At 40.1% G+C, this 19934-nt stretch overlaps 1 protein-coding gene across 4 annotated transcripts; it reads left to right on the top strand.

Annotated features, from left to right (window-relative positions):
* Positions 1-76: 76 nt before the first annotated feature.
* On the top strand, positions 77-19934 carry BROX (BRO1 domain and CAAX motif containing). 4 transcript variants are annotated; one of them, XM_046679021.1, is made up of 13 exons: positions 77-415; positions 2474-2590; positions 5692-5798; positions 6411-6507; positions 9517-9612; positions 10638-10710; positions 11747-11852; positions 12789-12878; positions 14617-14702; positions 15661-15742; positions 16293-16443; positions 17300-17459; positions 18439-19934. In XM_046679021.1, exons 2-13 carry the CDS (start codon positions 2490-2492, stop codon positions 18523-18525), a joined length of 1236 nt encoding a protein of 411 aa, XP_046534977.1. In that variant the 5' UTR covers positions 77-415; positions 2474-2489; the 3' UTR covers positions 18526-19934. The 4 variants fall into 4 exon arrangements, with proteins under 4 accessions (XP_046534977.1, XP_046534975.1, XP_046534978.1 ...); XM_046679019.1 differs by having other exon boundaries at positions 2451-2590; XM_046679022.1 differs by lacking the exon at positions 77-415 and adding an exon at positions 775-867.

The following is a 19934-nucleotide window of genomic DNA, read 5'->3' as shown; positions in this document are numbered from 1 at the left end:
CCCGCCCCGCGTTAGGTTGAGGCCGCCCCGCTCCCCCGAGCGGCCGCCATCGCTATTGCGGCATTCCTCCTCGGCTTGGGAGGTCCGGCGGCCTCTGCTCTTTCTCCTTGGGAGAGAGACTGCCGCTCAAGAGGGAAAACTAGGGAGGAGGAACCAGGAGAGGGCTGAGGAACGGAGTGTTGGAAGGGGGCTGCGACAACGCGGCGGCCTCCGCCCCGAAGCGGTGCGCACTGCCGCCTCGGTAGCTGTCATGGGCGCCCGGGCCACGTGACTCCGCTCGGCGCAGGCCTGGTTCCCGTCGCTCGTCGCTCTAGCTCAGTAGCCTCGGTGCTCCGACTCTCTCCCCTCGTCGCTTGCGGACGCGGACACTGCCTTTCTTCCCTCGGGGGGACTGCTGTTCAGACTGAGGAATCCGGTAAGTGTGTTCTAAGGACGTGCATTTCCCAGTAATATCCCTACCCCTGTCGTTTCCCTGGAGTCCCAAGCAATAGAGTCACCCCCTTACACACAGTGTCCATGGACTCCCGGATAGGGGTCCAACAGCCTCCTTCTAATGCCTTGAAACAAACGAAAGAAAATCCCTGTTGGCCCCGCGAATCGAGCTAGATTTGCCGAACCCCTTACCCCCGTCTCCACTGGCAGTTGGGGGTCTTATAACCTAACAGGGGCTTGGTGCCCCGCCGGCTGCCCGCCTCTCGCGGGTAGGTAGTATCGGCTGTCCACAGAAATGCCTGTTCAGGAGGAGGGGCACGCTAGGGTTGGCGCCTGCGCACGGCCGCCGCCCGCCGCCTGCACGGGACCCTGCCGGGAGGAAGAGGCTGGGTGGTAAACAGGAAGTGGGCGCTAAGAGCTCGGGGCGGCGGTCAGGTAGGCTCCCCCGGGGACCCCGGATCTCCCGAGTGGGGGACCCGTGTGAGTAATCGATGTTCTCCTGTGGAGGCGGGTCAGGTGGCAGCCCCGACCCGGATGTGGTGCTGGTGGCTGTAATGGCACCCTCGCCGCTGGGTGGGTGTGTTGTTCTTGCACCCCACCCTCCGGATTCCTGAAAACTTGGGTCTCAGAACGGGGAAAACGGGGCAGGGGCGGAGAATCAGTACTTAACGTTCGTCATTCCTAAAGTGCAGATAGACAGAAACTCAGACATTTTCATCCAGGAAGTGGGAGGCCGCCTCGAAAGAGTATTGGTAGGAAATTTGCTGTCACAAAATTCAGCGTATTGTGTGCCTTTATCTCTGACAGCTTGATTGACATGCGCGTAGATGCTGTATTCGTTTACTTAGCTTATAAAGGAGGTTTACAGGGTTGATGTTTACACGATTGCGACTATTTTTTTTTAAAGGGCTTGTTAAATGTTTTGAGTCATAAATGAACTTGCCCAGTTTTTCATTGTGTACACAATGCATTTTCTCTTCACTAAGTACTTGGTGCTCTCACAAACCGGTTTTGTCCTGAATAAGTAAACATGGTAAGGGAGGAGCTTAAAGTTGGTATGTCATACACTGCAACGCACGTTTTCTTTCTCAATAAGAAAAGTCGACTGATAACATTATATAATGGCTTCAAATTAATTAACCCTTATCAGAATTTCTTGTCTGTGACTTCCTGGAATCTAATTGCTATATTTAAGCCTTCGGTTAGGCTTTCCTGTGTTATGTTCACTGTCTGCCCAAGGACTTTTAGGCAAGTGACACACTACTTTTTTTTTTTTTAATTCTAAAAGATGTGGAACTTAATTTTTTAAAGTTAGCATTTCACTTAGTTTTTCAAATATTTTGGTTTTTAGGATAGAAGTTATTGATCAAGTTTCTTGTCTTTTCATCATAAAAATACTGATTCTTACTAGCTATTCTGTGGAAAGTGTATCTATTACAGAACACAGGCTATAACCAGTCAGTTGGTGTCAGCAATATCATGTGGGAAATACAGAGAATTTAAAACTTCTTTCTTTCAAGTACCTTAGCAGTCTAAATACGGGTCACCATTTGAACCCATTTTGGAAATTACATTCATCTCGTCCCGTGCCCTTCTCACTTCCAGCTGTTCAGCCAGAGGCTAGTACTTTGCTAAAGTGTCATCTGGGGACCAGCGACATCAGTATCTCAGTTACTACCCCAGATTCCTGAATTAGATAGAACCTGCATTTTAACAAGGACCCCCCCCCCCCCGGTGATTTTTATGTACATTAAAGTTGAGCATTACTGCTCCAGTATATTTAACATTGTGGTTACTGTGGACAAATTTCCAAATGCTGTTTATAGGCCTGATCTAAATATAGACTGCTTTAAATAGACAAAACAAGATTGACGTATGGCAATGAAGCATTTTATTTATAGATGTGTGTTTTATATACATTTTATATAAAAATATATGTATTCTGTAGTAAAGTTTTATTTTAAAAATTGCTTTTATACTATTTACATTGTTAAATGTTTTATCTTTAATTTTTCTAGATTTCTTACTTTTTTGTCTGTAGGGAACATCTGGAGAAAATGACACATTGGTTTCATAGGAACCCATTAAAGGCCACAGCTCCTGTCTCTTTTAACTACTATGGTGTAGCCAGTGGCCCTGCTGCTTCAAAAATTTGCAGGTAAGTAGTCACTCTCATCAAGTAGTGATGGGCCACCCTTGGGTACAAGGTACTTTTCTAGATCCCCTGGGCAACACGGAAGTATGCAGCACACTGTCCCTAACCTTAGGCTCCTTGTAAACTTATAAATGGTGGTGAAGAGTTACATCCTAGATTATTTCAACTTGGGCAGTCATCTAGCCCAGGGTCCTTGATTTTAGATCAGTAATGGAGTCCCAGAGAAGCTACAGCCGTCACAACAGAAGAGTTAAGCTATATATTACAACAGGACAAGAGACTCCACGCAGTGGTAAATGGATGTTGTTAACTGGCCAGATAGTAAATTCATTGGGTTCTGAGCAGGGGGAGATCCCTGTGACCCAGAGTAGCCTTCAGGGCGTTCGTGTAGGAGAAAGGACTTGAGCTGGAGTTTAAATAAATTGTATGGCTTAGATCAGGAGTTGGCAAACTATGTTCCATTGGGACTGGCCCTGTGGCCGAGTGGTTATGTTAACGTGCAGCCCAGGGTTCACTGGTTTGAATCCTGGACACAGACCTAGCACTGCTCACGCCAAGCCAAGCTGTGACAGGGGTCCCACATAGAAGAACTAGAGTCATTTATAGCCAGGCTATACAACTGTGTACTGGGGCTTTGGGGAGGAAAAAAAGAGGAAGATTGGCAAGAGATATTAGCTCAGGGCCAATCTTCCTCACCAAAAAAAACCCACCTACATTCCACAGATTTGGCCCACTGCTTATTTTTACAGAGTTCTGTTAGAACACAGCTGTGGCACCCTCTCCCCCATTTATTTACATATTGTCCCTGGCTGCCTTTGGGCTTTCCTCTCCAACAGCAGAGTTTAGTAGTCCCATTGGAGACTTTATGACCCATAAAGCTTAAAATGCTTCCTTTCAGGCCCTTTGCGGAAAAAGTTTTCTGACCCCTGATTTAGATAGTAAGACGGGAGCGGAGGATGTCATTTCTGTCAGGAAAACCTTTGTTCTAGGGACAGTGAATAGAGCAGTTTGACTGGAACAGAAGAGAGAGACGCAAGAGAGATTTCAAAGGAGGAGTCAGCTGGCCGGATTGGCTGCTTTGCTCTGGGAACTTGAAAAGGCGTCAGTCTCTATGAGATATAGAACCTAGATGATCAAGATATTGATGGTACCAGTACAGGAAAATCAAAGGAGTTGCTGCTTTTTGTGGAAAGAAGTAATTGGAGCAAAAAGCAGAAAAACTGGCTTATTAATCTAGACCAGTGGTCAGCAAACCTTTCTTGTAAGTGGCTAAATAGTAAACATTTTAGGCTTGTGGACTACATACAGTTGTTGCGTGTTCTTCTTTGTTCATTTTTACAAAAATAAGCTGTGGGCCATTCAAAAAAACAAGTTACAGGTTGTAGTTTGCCAACCCCTGATCTTAGGCTTCTAGAGGCTGGTCCCAGCTTAACTGTTTCGTCTCTAGCTTTGGGCAAGTCTCTTAACTTCTTTGGGTCTAATTACTTATCTACAGAATGAACAGCCTAAATTAGGTATTTCTAAGGTACATTTTTCTCAAATTCTGTGATTTTAAGACGAATCCAGCTTTACACAAGTTGGGTTGCAAATGATGATTGAGCTCCTACTGGAAATAGCTAGCAGACTTTCTGAGTCTAGAATAAGTCTTAAGAATTCAGACTTTCCCAGTCCGGGAATTACTCCTTCCCAGTTTCTAGTTAAATAACAGCAAATTCATGAGGTAGCTCATCCTGTTTGGTTCAGCTGTCTGTAATTGTTGGTATAGACTTTCTTGGAATAGGGCTCCTTAGAGCAAGTGCCAATGAAAACCACTCCACCTAGACCGTTCAGGATGAAGTCTGTGCTCCCTTCTGATCATCGCCGCTGCATTATAGCCCTCTAGCTCTTAAAGTATTTGAAATGTTAGTGTTCTTTCACCCAACAAAGAACCTTGAGTACGTGCTTTGTCCTAGGCACCTCCCAAGGTCTGGGCATACAGTCCCTACCCTCTTGGTGCTTAAAGTTTAAATATAGTCTGTCTTTAGTCATTTACATGCAGGTGTCTTCCATCATTGTCCGTGTAATATAATTTTTGGAAGCCTCGCTGAGGAAGTTGCCTTGAAATGAGATGTGCAACTGGAACAGGGCCGAGTTAGAGCGGATGATGTAGATGCAGGGTTGGATGTCAAGTTGAACTAATAGATGAGACCTCACAAGAGGGAAAAGCGGAGAGCCAAAGACTGAACATTTTTGGATGTGGGAGTGAGAAGGGGACATAGGAAAAAGCATAAAAGAAACTTTTAGAGAGAAGAGGGGAACCTGGGAAATTTCGTGGTATTGGAATCAAGGGAGAAAAGAATTTCGAGATGGAAAGGGTGGGTCTGCAGCCTTTGCTGCAGAGAAGTAAAGGAGAATGCAGACAAGGCAGCAGTTCTGAAACGACTTACAGCCGTGTGCTTTTACATGTTCTTTATGTGTGTATTGAATTATGGAATACAATTTCGTTTTTAAAATATGGTTTTCTCCTTAGTGGAGTATATTTTGATATAAGATCAAATTTTGAAATTTTAAGGAGATACTAAAATCATGCACAAACATGTTAAATTTCCATTTTCAAATAACTTCTTGTGAACTGATCAGTTTAATTTACTCATTCCTAATTCCTTCCTCCCATCTTAAATGCTTGTGTTTGTTTGATTTTCTTAAATTAAAACTTGCTGTATATTTTTATACGTAATTGTATCCATGATTTGCCCCTTTTTTTTTTTTTTCTTTTTTAAAGATTTTATTTTTTCTCTTTCTCCCCTAAGCCCCGGTACATAGTTGTATATTCTTCGTTGTGGGTCCTTCTAGTTGTGGCACGTGGGACGCCGCCCCAGCGTGGTCCGATGAGCAGTGCCATGTCCGCGCCCAGGATTCGAACCAACGAAACACTGGGCCGCCTGCAGCGGAGCGCACGAACTTAACCACTCGGCCACGGGGCCGGCCCCTGATTTGCCCCTTTAATTGGACTGAGTTTACAAATTTTAGGACAATTATTACTAGAAATTTCACTCACCTCCAGTGTTAGTCCTGGTTACCTTCATTCCTGTGTACTTAGTATGTCTCTTTCTGTCTCCTCTGAGTGACTTGAGGTCATCCAGAGCACGGCTGCTGGAACTGTTCACTGATTTGAGCTGTAATCCAGAAATGATGAAGAATGCTGCAGATTCATATTTTTCACTTTTACAAGGTTAGTTGTTTATATGAGCCTTAGATTTGTTTTTTTTTTTTTTTTTTTGAGGAAGATTAGCCCTGAGCTAACATCACCACCAGTCCTCTTTTTGCTGAGGAAGATTGGCCCTGAGCCAACATCCGTGCCCATCTTCCTCTAGTTTATATGTGGGACACCTGCTACAGCATGGCTTGATGAGCATTGTATAGGTCGGCACCTGGGATCTGAACCCCGCGAACCCCAGGCTGCTGAAGCAGAGCACGTGAACTTAACTGCTACGTGATTGGGCAGGGCCTGAATCTCAGAATTTTTAAACAAGCCACTACGCAGAAGTTCACATTTAATTCTTAGACATTTCACGTTTGAATAGTTTTCTAGGCTGTATTTAGCATGCTTGAGTTTCAAAAATGTGAGAATGTAAGGATGGTATATGGTCTTTCCAATGTTTTGACAATGAAACGTGTACATATTTCATGTTGCATTACCTTAGGAGAAGGTGTGAGATATAGAAAAGGAGAGAGAGGCGAGGAGTTTCAGTCGGGTACCTGGAAAAGTCATTGTCTGAAAAATGTTCTAGAAAGAACACTTGATATTTCTTCTAAAATGGAAATGTTTTATACCTTTTTATAGGTTTCATAAATTCATTGGATGAATCTACCCAAGAAAGCAAGTTACGATATATTCAAAATTTCAAGTGGACTGATACATTGCAAGGACAGGTTCCAAGGTAAGCAATACTAATGGTACTAAATTGAAGCCATTTCTGTCACTGTTTAGCCAGTGGTTGACTCTTAGGCTCTGTATTTGAAGAAGTAAAATATAGATCTGATCAGCATTTTCTCTTATCAGGAAAGTAATTGAAAACTTTTGACCTGATAGATTCCGTTAAGTAAGAATGTAATTTGTTTCTCCTGAACCAGATCTTTTTTTGAGATAATCAATACAAATATTAACTAGAATTGAATAGCCTTGACTTTTAGTAACACAGAGAGAATGGCTTGGGAATTTGGGACCCAAACCTGGCCTTTAACCTCTGCCTACATTCAAGTAGGGAAGAATTGTGGGTTTTCCCTACTTTTCTGTTCTGATGGATAACTCCGATGTCTTGGGTCAGTCTCTGTCTTTCTCGCTTTCTCCCTGATTCCACCCCAGCTCTGTACTCTCTCTTTTGACTCACAGTGTTTGTTTTCTTCCTAATTTCTCTGCACCGTTTTTGCTGTTTTTAAAAACTTACCCTCAGAACTTTCTTTTCACTCCCTTGAAATTAATTAGAAGAGATCTAATTATAACAGGAAACAGATCATAAAGGTGCTAAATTTAACTTTTCTTTTTTTTACGCCTTGGGTGGTTTAAATGGTCATATAGCTTTATCTCAGTTTGCTTTAGAATTACCGTTTAATAAAACCAGAAGGGGAGGAATTGGAGACTGCTGAAGAGCAGGGCAGGCATTACAGAGGGAGAGTGTGGACTCTGGCCTCGTGCAGACCTGGGTGCAATCTCGGGTCTTTCACTGTGTCAACATCTGCTTTTGCAGCTGTGTGTTGGGGTTCCAGATACAGGGCTTTTGTGCAGAACAAAATAGGAAAATTTATGTTAAGTGACTAAGATAATGCCAGGCATACAGTAGACATTCAATAAATGTTAGTTTCCTTCCTTCCTTGGGAATATTGTACTAGAATTAGTAAATTGGGTAGAAAATTGGGGACTATGGATCCTTTCCAAATTTTAATATTCTGGGATATGGTTTTCCAGGTCCTCATTTTATGCTTTTCTTTATGTGACCTGTTTGTTCTTCATCTAAGATTAAGGGATACTTTTCTTAAAAAGACTTTTTTTATAAAGAATCATATCTCTATCATTACATTGCAAACATTTGGCAGATTCTGAAGTGTTTTGCATTACATAAATTTGGCACTTTTTCCCCACCATGCCAAGTTTCAATTCCTTGCAACAGCATTTTTCAGCATAGTTTCAGAAGACAATGAAGAATTATGTGGTGGAGACCATAAGTACTAATACTGAATATTCATTATGTCTGACATTTTTAAATTGCTTTATTCTTGATTGCTACTCATTCAATAGAAAGTGTGCTATTGGTATTTATCTGTTCTGAAAAATGTTTATACAACTATATATGCTTTGACTATTACTTAGATGTGGTACAATAGTAATGGAGTGCTTGGGGGCGAGGCAGATTGGAATAGATGAAGGATAAGGGAGAGGGTTACTCATGAGATTTTATGTAAATTAGCAAAAATACCTTATTATTTAAAGGTAAAGTTATGAATTAGATATGCCTAATAGATTACCAGATGTAATTCATTTGAAACTTCTCAATGCTGAAAAGAATAAACTATTAAACTGTGCATTAAATATTTTTTCAGCAGGGTGAAATTGTTTTAAGAAGTTTGTTCATAGCTGTTTGTATGTTATATATTAAACAGGATAGTTTATAAGTTATTTTTTAATTACTATATGTTTTGTAAAAAATCTTTTTTTTAAATGTAAAAAAAGTTTCCATGTCTCCATTCCTTTTAAGATGGAGGCAACAACTGAATAAAAAATACAAAGTAGAATCGTGATTCGGCTTTCTTCCCTTTGGTGATTCTTCTGTATCTGAGTATTATGTGTATAAAATAAGGGTTTTCTGTTTCATTACTTCATCATTTGAGATAAAGTTTTCAGGCTTTTATCAGAACAATAGTGATTAAAAATTAGTATTATTTGCTTAAAAAGCTTTTCCCATCTTCTTTGTAATAGAGTCTGAAGGAAACTAAGAAGATATAAAATATACTTGTTTTTGAGACCTTTTTCCTGGTAGAACGCTCATTGGCTTGGCATTCAAACTCCTGCAGTTTCCCTTCGGCTTGGCTTTTTGCCCATCTTCCCTGCTGCTCCAGTCAAGCTAGTTGGGTCACTGCTGTCAGAAATATCTTTGTACTTCCTTGTGCTTTAACAGCATCATTTCCTCAGCTGGGATGTCCTCCTTCCCTTCCAGCTGTCTTCACAGCGCAGTTCGGATTCTATATATACCATTAAGCTTTCTTTAATCCGTTTAGCTGGAAATCATCTCTGCTCTGAATACCATTTTCTTAAATCAGCTGGGCACTTGTTAAAAATGCAGATTCTGGGCCCCTCCCAGACTTTCTGACTTTCTGGAGTTAAGTCCCAGAAATCTGTATTTTTTTTTCTTTCTTTCTTTCTTTCTTTCTTTTGGTGAGAAAGATTGGCCCTGAGCTAACATCTGTTGCTAATCTTCCTCCTTTTGCTTGAGGAAGATTGTTGCTGAGCTAACATCTGTACCAATCTTGCTCTGTTTTGTATGTGGGATACTGCCACAGCACAGCTTGATTAGCAGTGTGTGGATCCATGCCTGGAATCCAAACCCATGAACCCTAGGCCACCGAAGCAGAGTGCACGAACTTGACCACTGCACCACTGGGCCGGCCCCCAAGAAATCTGTATTTTTAAAGCTACTCTGTGTACAATAACCTTTGGGAACTACTACTCCCGTGTTTACTGTTATGAAGTATTTACTGGGCCGTCACATTTAGTCATTCATTGTTAATTGTGTGTGTGTGTCTTATTTCCCTATCTGTATTAAACACAAGGACTGTTTTCTTCCTTTTTCAGTTAGCATACAGTTCTTTATAATTTTGAGTTGGATCTACAGTGGGCTTCATGTAGAGTTGTCTCAATAATTGACAAAATTTAACGATCATGTTTATACTTCTAGTGCCCAGCAGGATGCTGTTTTTGAATTAATTTCCATGGGGTTTAATGTAGCTTTATGGTACACCAAATATGCTTCAAGACTGGCTGGAAAAGAAAAGTAAGTTAAAAGGGGAGGGCTGTACACGTATGTGTTGTTTTTCAAATATATGGAGCTTCATTATGAAAAAGTCCAGGCTATTGATAAAAAGTACCACTTCTGATAAGTGAAAGGTTGCCTCATAATGTTAGTATTTTAAGTATCAAGATTTTGTAGCCCAGTGTTAAAAGGGGAGAAAAATTTAATAATCTTGTCATGGGGAAAGTCTTTCTAAATAAAACCCCAAACCAAGAAAAGGAAAAGATTGAATATTTGACTACGTGAAAGTACCGTAAACAAAGTTAAATAGCAAATGACAGATTGGTCAAAAGAAATTGCAGTGCCTATGGCAAATTGTTTTTATAATGTATACTCTTAGACATCAGTAAGGAAAAGACCAGTGAATCAATTGGAAATAAGCAAAGGCTGTAAACAGGCTATTCACAGAAAAATAAATACAAAGGCTTATAAGTATGTGAAAGATGTTTTGAAGGATTAAGGAATAGTGAAATGAAGTAAAATGAAATACAGTTTTTGTAACAGTAAAAGTAGATATTTGCAGTACGAAACTGGCAACTCCCAGCTGTGGTGCATCTGAACGTGGGAATAATATGCAGCCATTTAAACATGAAGTTGGACTGTATGTGCTGATGTAAGTTTATCTCTAAGGTAATTTAGGTGATTAAAACAAGAGCAGAGTAGTGAATCTTGTGTATGCCTGTGTTTTTTAAGTGTGTGCGTGCATTGAGAGTGTAATATTTTATGCTTGTGTGTGCATGGAAGATTATCTGAAAGGGAAAACAAGAAGCCTTTGTCCAGACCTTTAGACTGAGTCTCTCTTTTCTACACTTGTAGCGTTTTCTGTTTGGATATTTTTCATGTGCATTTGTTACTTCTTTAAGTGTCAGATTAGACTTTTTAAAAGAAAGAAAGCTAGTGGTGAGAAGCGCAAAGGACTAATTTGGTTTTATGATAATATGTTAGTTGTTGGTTTTAATACCAGACACAGGATTCATCCTTTAACTGATGTGATCACTGTCTTTAAGCGTAACAGAAGACGAAGCGAAGGAAGTCCATCGCAGCCTGAAAATTGCAGCTGGGATTTTTAAACATTTGAAGGTGAAATAATAATACAGTAATAAAAAAATATGTTATTAATGCTTTATTTCTTGAATAATTGTATTTATTACTTTGGGAGATGGGGAGAATTACTTCATTATGTAAAAAGAACTAGTGTGTGTTCTATTTTCCTATGTGGAGTACCTTGTTGTTGAGCGCAGCCAATTACAGAGTATGAAGTCTCCATTTTAGAAGTCGCCAGTGAATTTTACAATGAGAAAATTCAGGTTGTAATTCACTGCTTATTTTTCTGTGTCTTCTGAAAAGATCAGAGAAAACAAAGCACAAAAATTGATGGTTCTTAACATTTCTCTCCGCTGTCAGCAGCAGTTGCCAGGGGCAGTCATGAGTCTCCAAAACTAACTTCTGAGTGTATTCATTGTCTCTCAGTGAAAACGCCAGAGGGGCCATCAATACGTACTGCTTGTGTTAAGTTGCCTGAAGATGTGATGGGAATGAGGGGAAAGACTAATGTATTTTCCAACCGCAATTACTCCCACCTCATTCTGATTAAACCACTATTTACTCAAGGCCTCCTGGAGGCCATTGTCGGGTTTTCTCATGATAAAATAAGATGTTTTTACAGTGATTAAAAAGCCGTGATTCCGAGTTAGCTGTAGAATTGTAGTCTTCTTTGTATCGACAGTTATCAGTGTGAATGACCAATTCTGGCTGTCCTGCAAAAGGGAGCTTTGGTTACTGTTTCAGTTCAACATTTTCTAAGATGAAAATGTGAGTTGCGTATCTAAGCAATCTATTATGACCCAAATTTTGCTCTTGAATTTCTTGTTTTTACAAAAGGTTATGAAAAGCTTTAGAAGTTTTTGTATACAGAACTTCTGTTTATACAGAAGTTTATACAGAAATATAAAAATACTCTGTAAGCTTAATATTTCTCCTTTTTAGACAGTTTTTGTCCATACCCTAAATTTCTGATAAATCCTCAAATTGAATGTCTCATAACTTCTGTTTTCTTCATCTCTAACACCTAGATTAAAATAAAATTTGGCTTCTTTTTTTTTTCTTTCTCTCTCAGGAAAGTCATATCCCAAAGCTTATTACACCTGCAGAAAAGGGGCGGGATTTAGAGGCACGACTCATAGACGCTTATATTATCCAGTGTCAGGCTGAAGCTCAAGAAGGTATGCTAAATATTGTAAGGTTGTTGGGTTTTTTTTGAAGAAAGTCTGTATTAGCATTTAATTCTTTTTTTAAAATCAAATTAGCTGGAATCGAGTGTCAGGTTTTGAGAAATTTATAATGAGGACTAATATTACCATTACCATTTGCCTTCAGTTTTAGCTAGCAGGAAAAAACCTTACAATCTCATGGCTCTTTTTAAGAGGATTTTGATTTCATGCCGTTTCTGACAGCATAAAATTAATTCTGTAATTCATCTTTTTCCCCTCAGCCTTACTCATTCCTTTTGCTCTTCCACTATTTGGCTTACCTTGAAATCTTCACCTTTCAGTGGCAGAAAATAAATGAAGACTTATGTGAAAACAGTGCAGAAACTTTGTCAGCTTGTGTGTTCTTTATTTCAAAACTCTAGTGCCCTGAATTTTGTAGTAGTAATTTTCTTACACCATGCTATTTTTTTTTTTAAAGATTTTATTTTTTCCTTTTTCTCCCCAAAGCCCCCCAGTACATAGTTGTATATTCTTCGTTGTGGGTCCTTCTAGTTGTAGCATGTGGGACGCTGCCTCAGCGTGGCTTGATGAGCAGTGCCATGTCCGTGCCCAGGATTCGAACCAACGAAACACTGGGCCGCCTGCAGTGGAGCGCACAGACTTAACCACTCGGCCACGGGGCCAGCCCAACACACCATGCTATTTTGTAGCAGTAATTTTGTGTGATTAGCTAGGAATTGGCTAGTGATTTATTTAAAGAAATGATTTCAAACCAACAAGATCAGTGTTTTCTGTCTGTTTGCATTTTCTGTAACTTACATTTCATGTGAAAACTTCTAACAAATTATTAAAATCCCAAATAGATTGTCACGCTGTCTTTGCTAGTGAAATTAGGGTGAATGCAAGTGAACTTATTTACACGTTCACTTGACTGTGTTTATGTTACAGTAACAATCGCTCGAGCCATTGAACTGAAGCATGCTCCTGGACTAATTGCTGCGCTGGCATATGAAACAGCCAATTTCTATCAAAAAGCTGGTAAGTTTGTAATGCTGTTGTTACATTTTCAGTCTTTAGATTTTTCAGATTAAGCTCTTGGCTTAATAGGGAACAAGCAAAACAAAAAGATTCTCAGAGTATTTCATCATTGGAAAACTGGGGACAATATCTGCATTATATTATTAATCTTAGGTAAAAGAAAATGAAAGAATTAGAGCTGGGGCTGGCCCAGTGGCATAGTGGTTAGTTGCATGCTCTCTGCTTCAGTGGCCCAGAGTTTGCAGGTTCGGATCCCAAGTGCAGACCTATACGCTGCTCATCAGGCCATGCATACAAAATAGAGGAAGATTAGCACAGGTGTTAGCTCAGGGATAATCTTCCTCACCAAAAAAAAAAACAAAGCTGTTTACAGTTAACGTGCTGCCTAACTTCTAATGGAAAGGATGATGCTATACTTTGTAACCAGTTATATCTAACAATGATGCAGCTGTTTTCCTTTTGAAACTTTTTTGGTCTTTATAACAACCTTACAGTTACTATCCTTATTTAGACAAGAAACAAATCTAGAGAATTTAACTGCTAGCAGGTGGAAGCTGGGACTAGAAGTCAGGTCTTCTCATGAGCCTGTTATTCTTTCCACTCATTTACTTAGGAAAGATGTGTATGTTTCTGTTTGTGGGGAGGTTACTATTTTAGTTGCTGGATACACAGAGCTCAGTAGAATAGATTCACCGTCTAGGGGAGGAGACAGACAAACATGGAACCACAGTATTATGGCATGAAATAAGGTTGTGACAGCAATGAAATAGAAATCTAGAGGATCTGGGCATGCTAGAGAGTGCTTCCTATAGGAAGGTGGTGTTTTAGCCTTATTTTGAAATATAAATAGAAGCTGAAAGTTGGCTAGGAAGCTTTAGCGTATGGGAAGAGTAGAACTTTCTATAGTATGTACAGAGAGAAAGAACTTAGCACATTGTGGGACCTATAGACAGATGCTCTTAGCTGAAACACGGGATGAGTGGTAGGAGAAAGGGGTTAGGAAAGTAATGCGGGTGAGGTCACGAATTGGGTTGGAATCCTGTCTACACAGTCTGTCCTTTATTCGGTAGATATTTGGGACCCGTTAAAAAATACAAGGTAAATGTGACTTGATTGGATTTGAATTTATGAAGGAAGGGTTGCAGGATGAGGAATGGGCTTGCTTGGTGTAGGAGGAGGAGGCTGACTCTGCTTTTAGCACTAGGAAGTTAGTAATTGTAGCCTGTAGAGGACGTGATGAAAGCTTTGACACAGCAAAGCGAAATGGAGAGGAAGAGAGAGCTGAGGGACGTTTGGCAGGATATGTTGTGTGTGTGTGTTTTATACACAATTCAGTGACAGGATGGTGAATGAGAGGAGCGTCTCCTTCATGTCTCTGACTTGGGTGACTAGACTACTCTTTGCTGTACTGTATAAATTTTAAAAAAGAGATAATAGCATAATTTGTATTTACCTTGAAGTCTTAGTTATGTCTATTTTTATGGTTATCTTAAATTTAAGTTACGTTAACCATCAAATCAAAGAAGTGCCTTGGTATCTATCCAGTCTCATTATATAGTTAAAATATAGTTAAGGTAAAATAAATCACTTTAAATACAGCAAGGTTTTTAAAAAACGTGGAAATGCTTGAATCTTCGGCTTGAGTGGCATTCTGCCTTTAGTGTCTGAACGCGTGAACTAGGAGTCTTCTAGTGAAGCAGGGTGAAATTATATTTTGCTTTTTAAAATGTAACTTTAGATCATACTTTATCCAGTTTGGAGCCTGCATACTCTGCTAAATGGAGAAAATACCTTCTCTTGAAAATGTGTTTCTACACAGCTTATGTAAGTATTTATAATCCTGAAAACAATGTAAATTACTGTCTTTCCAGCCCCTTGAGTGCCAGGTCTGTCAGCTCGCCAGACTCTTCATTAGCATTTTACAAATAATAGACAGCGCTCAGTGAGTGTTCCCCAACAGTGCAGCCATTGTGAACTGAAGTGGGTGGACAGAGATGGCGTCGAATCGCAGAGCTGGGTTATGGCAGTGGAATTACTATTTGATTCAATCCCACTGTTAGGCTGGAACCTTCTGCATACGTAATGAGAATTCTCTCACTTGTTTCATCCTGTACGTGAGAAAGATATTTACCGATTCTGATCTTAAGGCCTACCATGCAGTGTGTCACGTGGGTTGGTGAAGAACCATTAGTAAGCACCCTTTTGGAAGTTACTTATCAGTCTGTTATACCCACCAAACAAACTTACCTGTTTGGTTGATTAGAATATCATGTGAAAGATAATCAAAACCCTTTTTGAGATCTAAGTAGATCTATTTATTTATTATAATCTGTTTGCAGGCATCCTTGTACGTCCTTCACGCGCAATCCTTGCAGTGATAGAGACATTTAGAGAGTGAATATGTCCTACTTCGGGCTCAGACATTTCTCTTAAAACCTGGTTAGACTTTAACCTCAGAATCCGCCCCCCGCCCCCGTCCCTGCATCAGCAAAGTAATTTCTCTCCTTCATCCACTATGCCCTATTTTTAAAAACAGGTTTCAGCAAATGCTTTTTGCTCTCAGCCCATGATTAGAAGGCTAGTTTGACTCAAGGCTTGACATTCCACTTTTTATATGAACAGAGATGGGGGAAAGCTTGCTCAAGTAAAAAAATGTAAGGGATTGCATTGATACTTCAAACAATAGACAAAGGCATTTATTTATCTGCTGCATATATAAAACAATGATAGTGGAAAGCATCATTTGGGGAAAGATTGACTAAAAGTTTGCTTCTTTTATCAGGCTTACTGTTACCACGGTCAGACTTTGTTGGCTAGTGATAAATGTGGTGAAGCCATCAGGTCTCTCCAAGAAGCAGAAAAATGTAAGTATTCCTGCCAGACTGTTAACTCCCTTTTTAAAAACAAATGTGTCATGAGCTGGCCTGGTGGTGTAGTGGTTGAGTTTGCGTGCTCTGCTTCGGCGACTCAGGCTTCGCCAGTTTGGATCCCGGGTGCAGACCTTTGCACCACTTGTCAAGCCACGCTGTGGCAGGCGTCCCACATATAAAGTAGAGGAAGAGGGGCATGGATGTTAGCTCAGGGCCAGTCTTCTTCAACAAAAAGAGGAGGATTGGAGGCAAATGTTAGCTCAGGGCTAATCTTCCTCAACCAAAAAAAATAATAATAGTTTAATGCAAATGTTGTGTCATAAAGGGGAATAGGCATTTAAAAGAGATTTTGGCTGAGTTCATGAAAGAGAATGGGAATGAGAATTGGAGGAAAGAAACAAATGTTCCAGAAACCCAGAACCTGTAGAAAATACTCACCTCCCCCTTACACCATTATTGGTATTGCTGTTGTACTAGGCAGAGAGCGGTAGCATTGCCCACCATGAATTATAATCCACTGGCTTTGGCTCCCTTTCCCATGCAGTGTATGCAAAGGCAGAAGCGTTATGCAAAGAATACGGAGAAACCAAAGGACCTGGCCCAACAGTCAAACCCTCAGGACACTTGTTCTTTAGGAAACTCGGAAATCTTGTCAAGAATACACTAGAAAAATGTCAGAGAGAAAATGGATTTATGTGAGTACACCTCAATATTGTTTTAGTAATAATAATAATATATATAATGTTTAAATATTAATATTGTTTTAGTAATGTCACAGATTGTTAGTCTCTATTTCCGAAGATTTTGTGTCAGACTGCATTTAAGTTTAGCATTGATTTTTTCCTTTAAATTGGTGATAAAGGTCACTTGTTTTGGACCTTTTATTCTGCTTCTGATGATGATGTATAAAAACAGATGTTAAAATGTCAACATGAGTTGCTAACATATATCCCACTTATGTGGTCCTCATTTTCTCTGTTTCCCTGCCGTTCTTCTCCATGTTTATATATATCTTCTCCACTCCCTTTGCATATTCATCTCGCTCTGGTTTCAGCTTCCTATAAAGTAGGGAAATTAACTCTTTGTCAGTCCTGCCCAGTCCTTTCAAGCAGTTTTCCATTATTCAGTCAGCTTTGTTCAAACTGCTCGTCACCACACGTGGAGGTTGGTAGAATCGATTTTGTCCCTGCTGTTGTCTCTTCACGTCCTTCCCCTTACATTTTGCATCTACTCATGCTGAGCTCTTGAACACGCCTCATTTAGCTTTATCACTTCCTTTGGAAAGCGTCCCTGAAACCCCAAATACAGGTTCATTGCCCCTCTTTTGTGTTCTCCTGGCACTCTACATCCATCACAGCTGTGATGACATTCTGTTGCAGTTGACAAGGCTTCTTCACTGTGTCACCTACTTACCTGTAAGCCACAGGAGGCAGGAAGATCATCTCTGTCTTAACATTAAATTGTCATTGTCTCACACAGGGTCTTGAGCACTAGGTACTCAAATAGTTAATGAATAAATGAATGAATTGCTATTTCAATTGCTTTTTCCAGTTACTTTCAAAAAGTTCCCACAGAAGCCCCACAGCTGGAACTCAAAGCAAATTATGGTCTCGTGGAGCCTGTGCCTTTCGAGTTTCCTCCCACGAGTGCACACTGGACCCCGGAGACGCTGGCGGCCTTTGATCTCACCAAGAGACCCAAGGAGGACAGTGTATGAGACTGGGCTTTTTCCATTCATTCACGCGAGTTGAAAAAGAACTCAGAGTTACCATTTTGATGTTTTCCCTATGTAAATAGACGTACCTGTATTTCTGAACATTAAGTTCGCTAATTCCAGTGCTTGCTGTAAGCTGCTGGAGAACTCTCTTGGAGATGAGACCTTCTGGGCCTCAGTTGTCTTCTGATTTTCTACATAATTGACTGGCACTGTTTTCAGCACATCATCTTGCCTTTTTATAATTTGTCAGTACTTCCTTAAGAAGACTGTGGGAGAAAAGCTCTCACAAGGATGCCTCATCCGTGTTTAGATTACCATAGCAAAACTCTGGTTTTGATGTTGCATAACGCAAGGTATTTGAAGATTTGACCTAATTTCACTGTCTGATGAAATCATCCAGGGTTAAAATAAGACGGCTTCTATTCATTTATATCTAAATACCTTTTGGTGTACTAAGTCCAATGGTAGATTAAGTGGAAAATTTGAAGTTTGACTAGCAAAAGATGAGGGATCTGGCAAAAAAGGAAGCGGAATTATTTTGAAGCCACATCTCCTTCTTTGAAATCGGGTTGTTTTTTATAATTTCCTACCCATACTAAAACATTATTCCTTAAAATAACTATCTTTGTATCCTGTTCAGCCTCTAAAATAATGCCCTGAGAGATAGCCCGTTACTGTCATAAGTTATTCCCAAACTTACGGGTGCACATGCGTGGCTTCTCCCTCTTCAGAAAGACGCTGAGTGCCATTAGCTTGATTTTTCCCCACCCATTTAGGCGTTCATCCTCACTGAAATGTTGCTTTCTGATTATGTCTTAAATTGCATTGATACGTAGCTTCTGGAGCAGCTTTGTCAATCTTGGGGTTGTGTAATTTAATATAGCATCTTTTCAAAGTCTGAAGTGGAAAGATCTAGTGTTTGTTTTCCAAATCTCAGTTAGTGTACTTACACTGTATTTTTCTTTCTCCATAGACCAAACCCAAACCAGAGGAAGTGGTGAAACCTGTGAAGGAGCCAGATATCAAACCTCAGAAGGACACTGGGTGCTCCATCTCCTAAAATGCACCGAGACCAGTGCCCTTGGAATTTCTCTGCTAGTAGACGAGATAAACCGGGGAACTTCGGTCCCTGTTTCTTGAAATGATTTCTCTGAAGCCTATTGATAATTTAGTACATTCAGAGAGAATCTGCCTTCAGTTTATTTGTTCTTGATTTTTAATATAGTGGAGGTAGTTCATACCTTGTTTCCAGACTCGTTTTTATCAGGACAACCTTTGGAAGATTTTATTGTGCCTCTAAAGGGCGTATTTGGGTGTTGAGTTTTTTCCAAACTCTGGGTAGTAGTAAGTTTCAGGTTAATATATCATAGGCCAGAATCGTGTGGTTTCAGGTATGTTTTTGTATCTCCACAAAAAACATTTATTTTCCTTCCTCTTATTTGATACCAGAAGAGGGACAGGAATCAGTTTTAACAGAGGCAGTTTGTTTCTTTCACCATTATGTTGATTGTAGCACAGACTTGTTAGGTTCCGAGTCAGTTGTCTTTTCTGACGGAAAAACAAGTCATTTATAGTTAAAGATCAGAAAATGTCATTCCAGATCCCTTGCATATGTTAGACTCTATAATTTACTCGAAAATCAGTGTTGATAGGTCTGCTGAGCCCATTTAGGAACTCACTCCTCTTCTGGCAGCCCTGTGCTTCGTTTCAGTCTCCAGACACCTGCACTGCTTTTTACGAGTCCCTTTTCTAATGGGGTTTTTTACTTAGAGAAAACAGCTCCTAGTGTTTCTATATGAAAGAAAACAGAGTGAAAATGTTTCTGCAGAAGTCAAACAATGCACAGTGTAAAGAGAGAACTTGAAACCTAAACGAGGTGGATTGTCCTGAACCGCACTGGTACCTCTGCTGCTCTGTTACAGAAGTTACGGTCCAGTGCCTTCCTCACCTGATTTCAGTGTGCATTGTTTTTGTATGGTTTCCTAATAGACATATCCTGTCGGAGTTGTACTGCTTTAGGCCAAAGACCCTAGGAAAAACTTACCCAACAGATACAGTATGATCTGACTGTGATATTTGAAACAGTTAGTTGAATGTATACACAAACTTGGGAAATAGTGGATGCATAATACTTTAACAGAAGTCACACAGCTGTAGGTTTATCTTCCTTTAATTATTCTCCTGGGCTGTTAGCTAGTTTTCCTGTTATAAATGACAGATTGATTCACTGCATAGGAAAATAATCATAGGAGTGTATGTTGAGAGCTCACCGTGTGCCAGGCACTGTCCCGAGCACTTAGGTAGATAAACCGTTGAATCCACACATCCCCCCTGTGAGAATTACGTGAAATCTGCATAAAGTGTTGAAATAGGAATAAACATTTCATTATGAAGAATATCTAGATTATGCCTATCTGAATCAATATTGTGTTCAAATAAATGATGACTCCAATCATAGTTTACACTCCT

This window comes from Equus quagga, chromosome 12 (assembly GCF_021613505.1).
Source record: "Equus quagga isolate Etosha38 chromosome 12, UCLA_HA_Equagga_1.0, whole genome shotgun sequence".
NCBI lineage: Eukaryota > Metazoa > Chordata > Mammalia > Perissodactyla > Equidae > Equus > Equus quagga.
The sequence above is the reverse complement of the archived record's forward strand: the minus strand, read 5'-3'. Positions and strand labels throughout refer to the sequence as shown.

What these genes read in the sequence shown, in the direction of transcription:
- BROX (XM_046679021.1), top strand. Translation starts at nt 2,490, where the DNA reads ATGACACATTGGTTTCATAGGAACCCATTAAAGGCCACAGCTCCTGTC. An exon ending in CAGAGAGAAAATGGATTTAT is followed by an intron (nt 16,444 to 17,299) that starts GTGAGTACACCT and finishes TGCTTTTTCCAG; the next exon opens with TTACTTTCAAAAAGTTCCCA. An exon ending in AGAGACCCAAGGAGGACAGT is followed by an intron (nt 17,460 to 18,438) that starts GTATGAGACTGG and finishes CTTTCTCCATAG; the next exon opens with ACCAAACCCAAACCAGAGGA.